The following is a 556-nucleotide window of genomic DNA, read 5'->3' on the forward strand; positions in this document are numbered from 1 at the left end:
GTCTGTCAGGACGTCTTTAAGGATCCAGTTCTTCTGTCATGTAGCCACAGCTTCTGTAAGGAGTGTCTGAAGAACTGCTGGAGAGTAGGAAATGAACGACAATGTCCTTTTTGTAGGAAGCAGTCAAGAACGGATGATCCTCCCTGTAATCTGGTTCTGAAGAACCTGTGTGGGACCTTCTTACAGCAGAGAGAGCAGAGAGCTTCAGAGGATCTCTGCAGTCTGCACTCTAAGAAACTCAGACTCTTCTGTCTGGACCATCAGCAGCCAGTGTGTCTCGTCTGCAGAGATTCAGAAAAACACACCGGGCACAGATTCAGACCCATCGATGAAGCTGCTCAGCAACACAAGAAGAAACTTCAGGAAACTCTGGAACCTTTGAAGGAGAAGCTGGAGCTCAAAAAGAAAGTTCAAGAGGAGTTTGATCAGACAGCAGAACACATGAAGGTCCAGCACCAACACACAGAGAGGCTGATTAAGGAGCAGTTTAAGAAGCTTCATCAGTTTCTAGCAGAGGAAGAGGAGGCCAGGCTGGCTGCACTGAGGGAGGAAGAGG

General features: G+C 48.2%; 1 protein-coding gene across 1 annotated transcript; it reads left to right on the forward strand.

Annotated features, from left to right (window-relative positions):
• Positions 1–3: 3 nt before the first annotated feature.
• LOC107104742 (E3 ubiquitin-protein ligase TRIM17-like) lies at positions 4–555 on the forward strand (the record flags this gene model as incomplete). Its single annotated transcript, XM_015404827.1, has 1 exon — positions 4–555. A coding segment is annotated over one exon (552 nt), but the record flags the coding sequence as incomplete, so codon positions are not given.
• Between the last annotated feature and the right edge of the window lies 1 nt (position 556).

Source organism: Cyprinodon variegatus, unplaced genomic scaffold, assembly GCF_000732505.1.
Source record: "Cyprinodon variegatus isolate N-32 unplaced genomic scaffold, C_variegatus-1.0 Scaffold1866, whole genome shotgun sequence".
Classification (NCBI taxonomy): domain Eukaryota; kingdom Metazoa; phylum Chordata; class Actinopteri; order Cyprinodontiformes; family Cyprinodontidae; genus Cyprinodon; species Cyprinodon variegatus.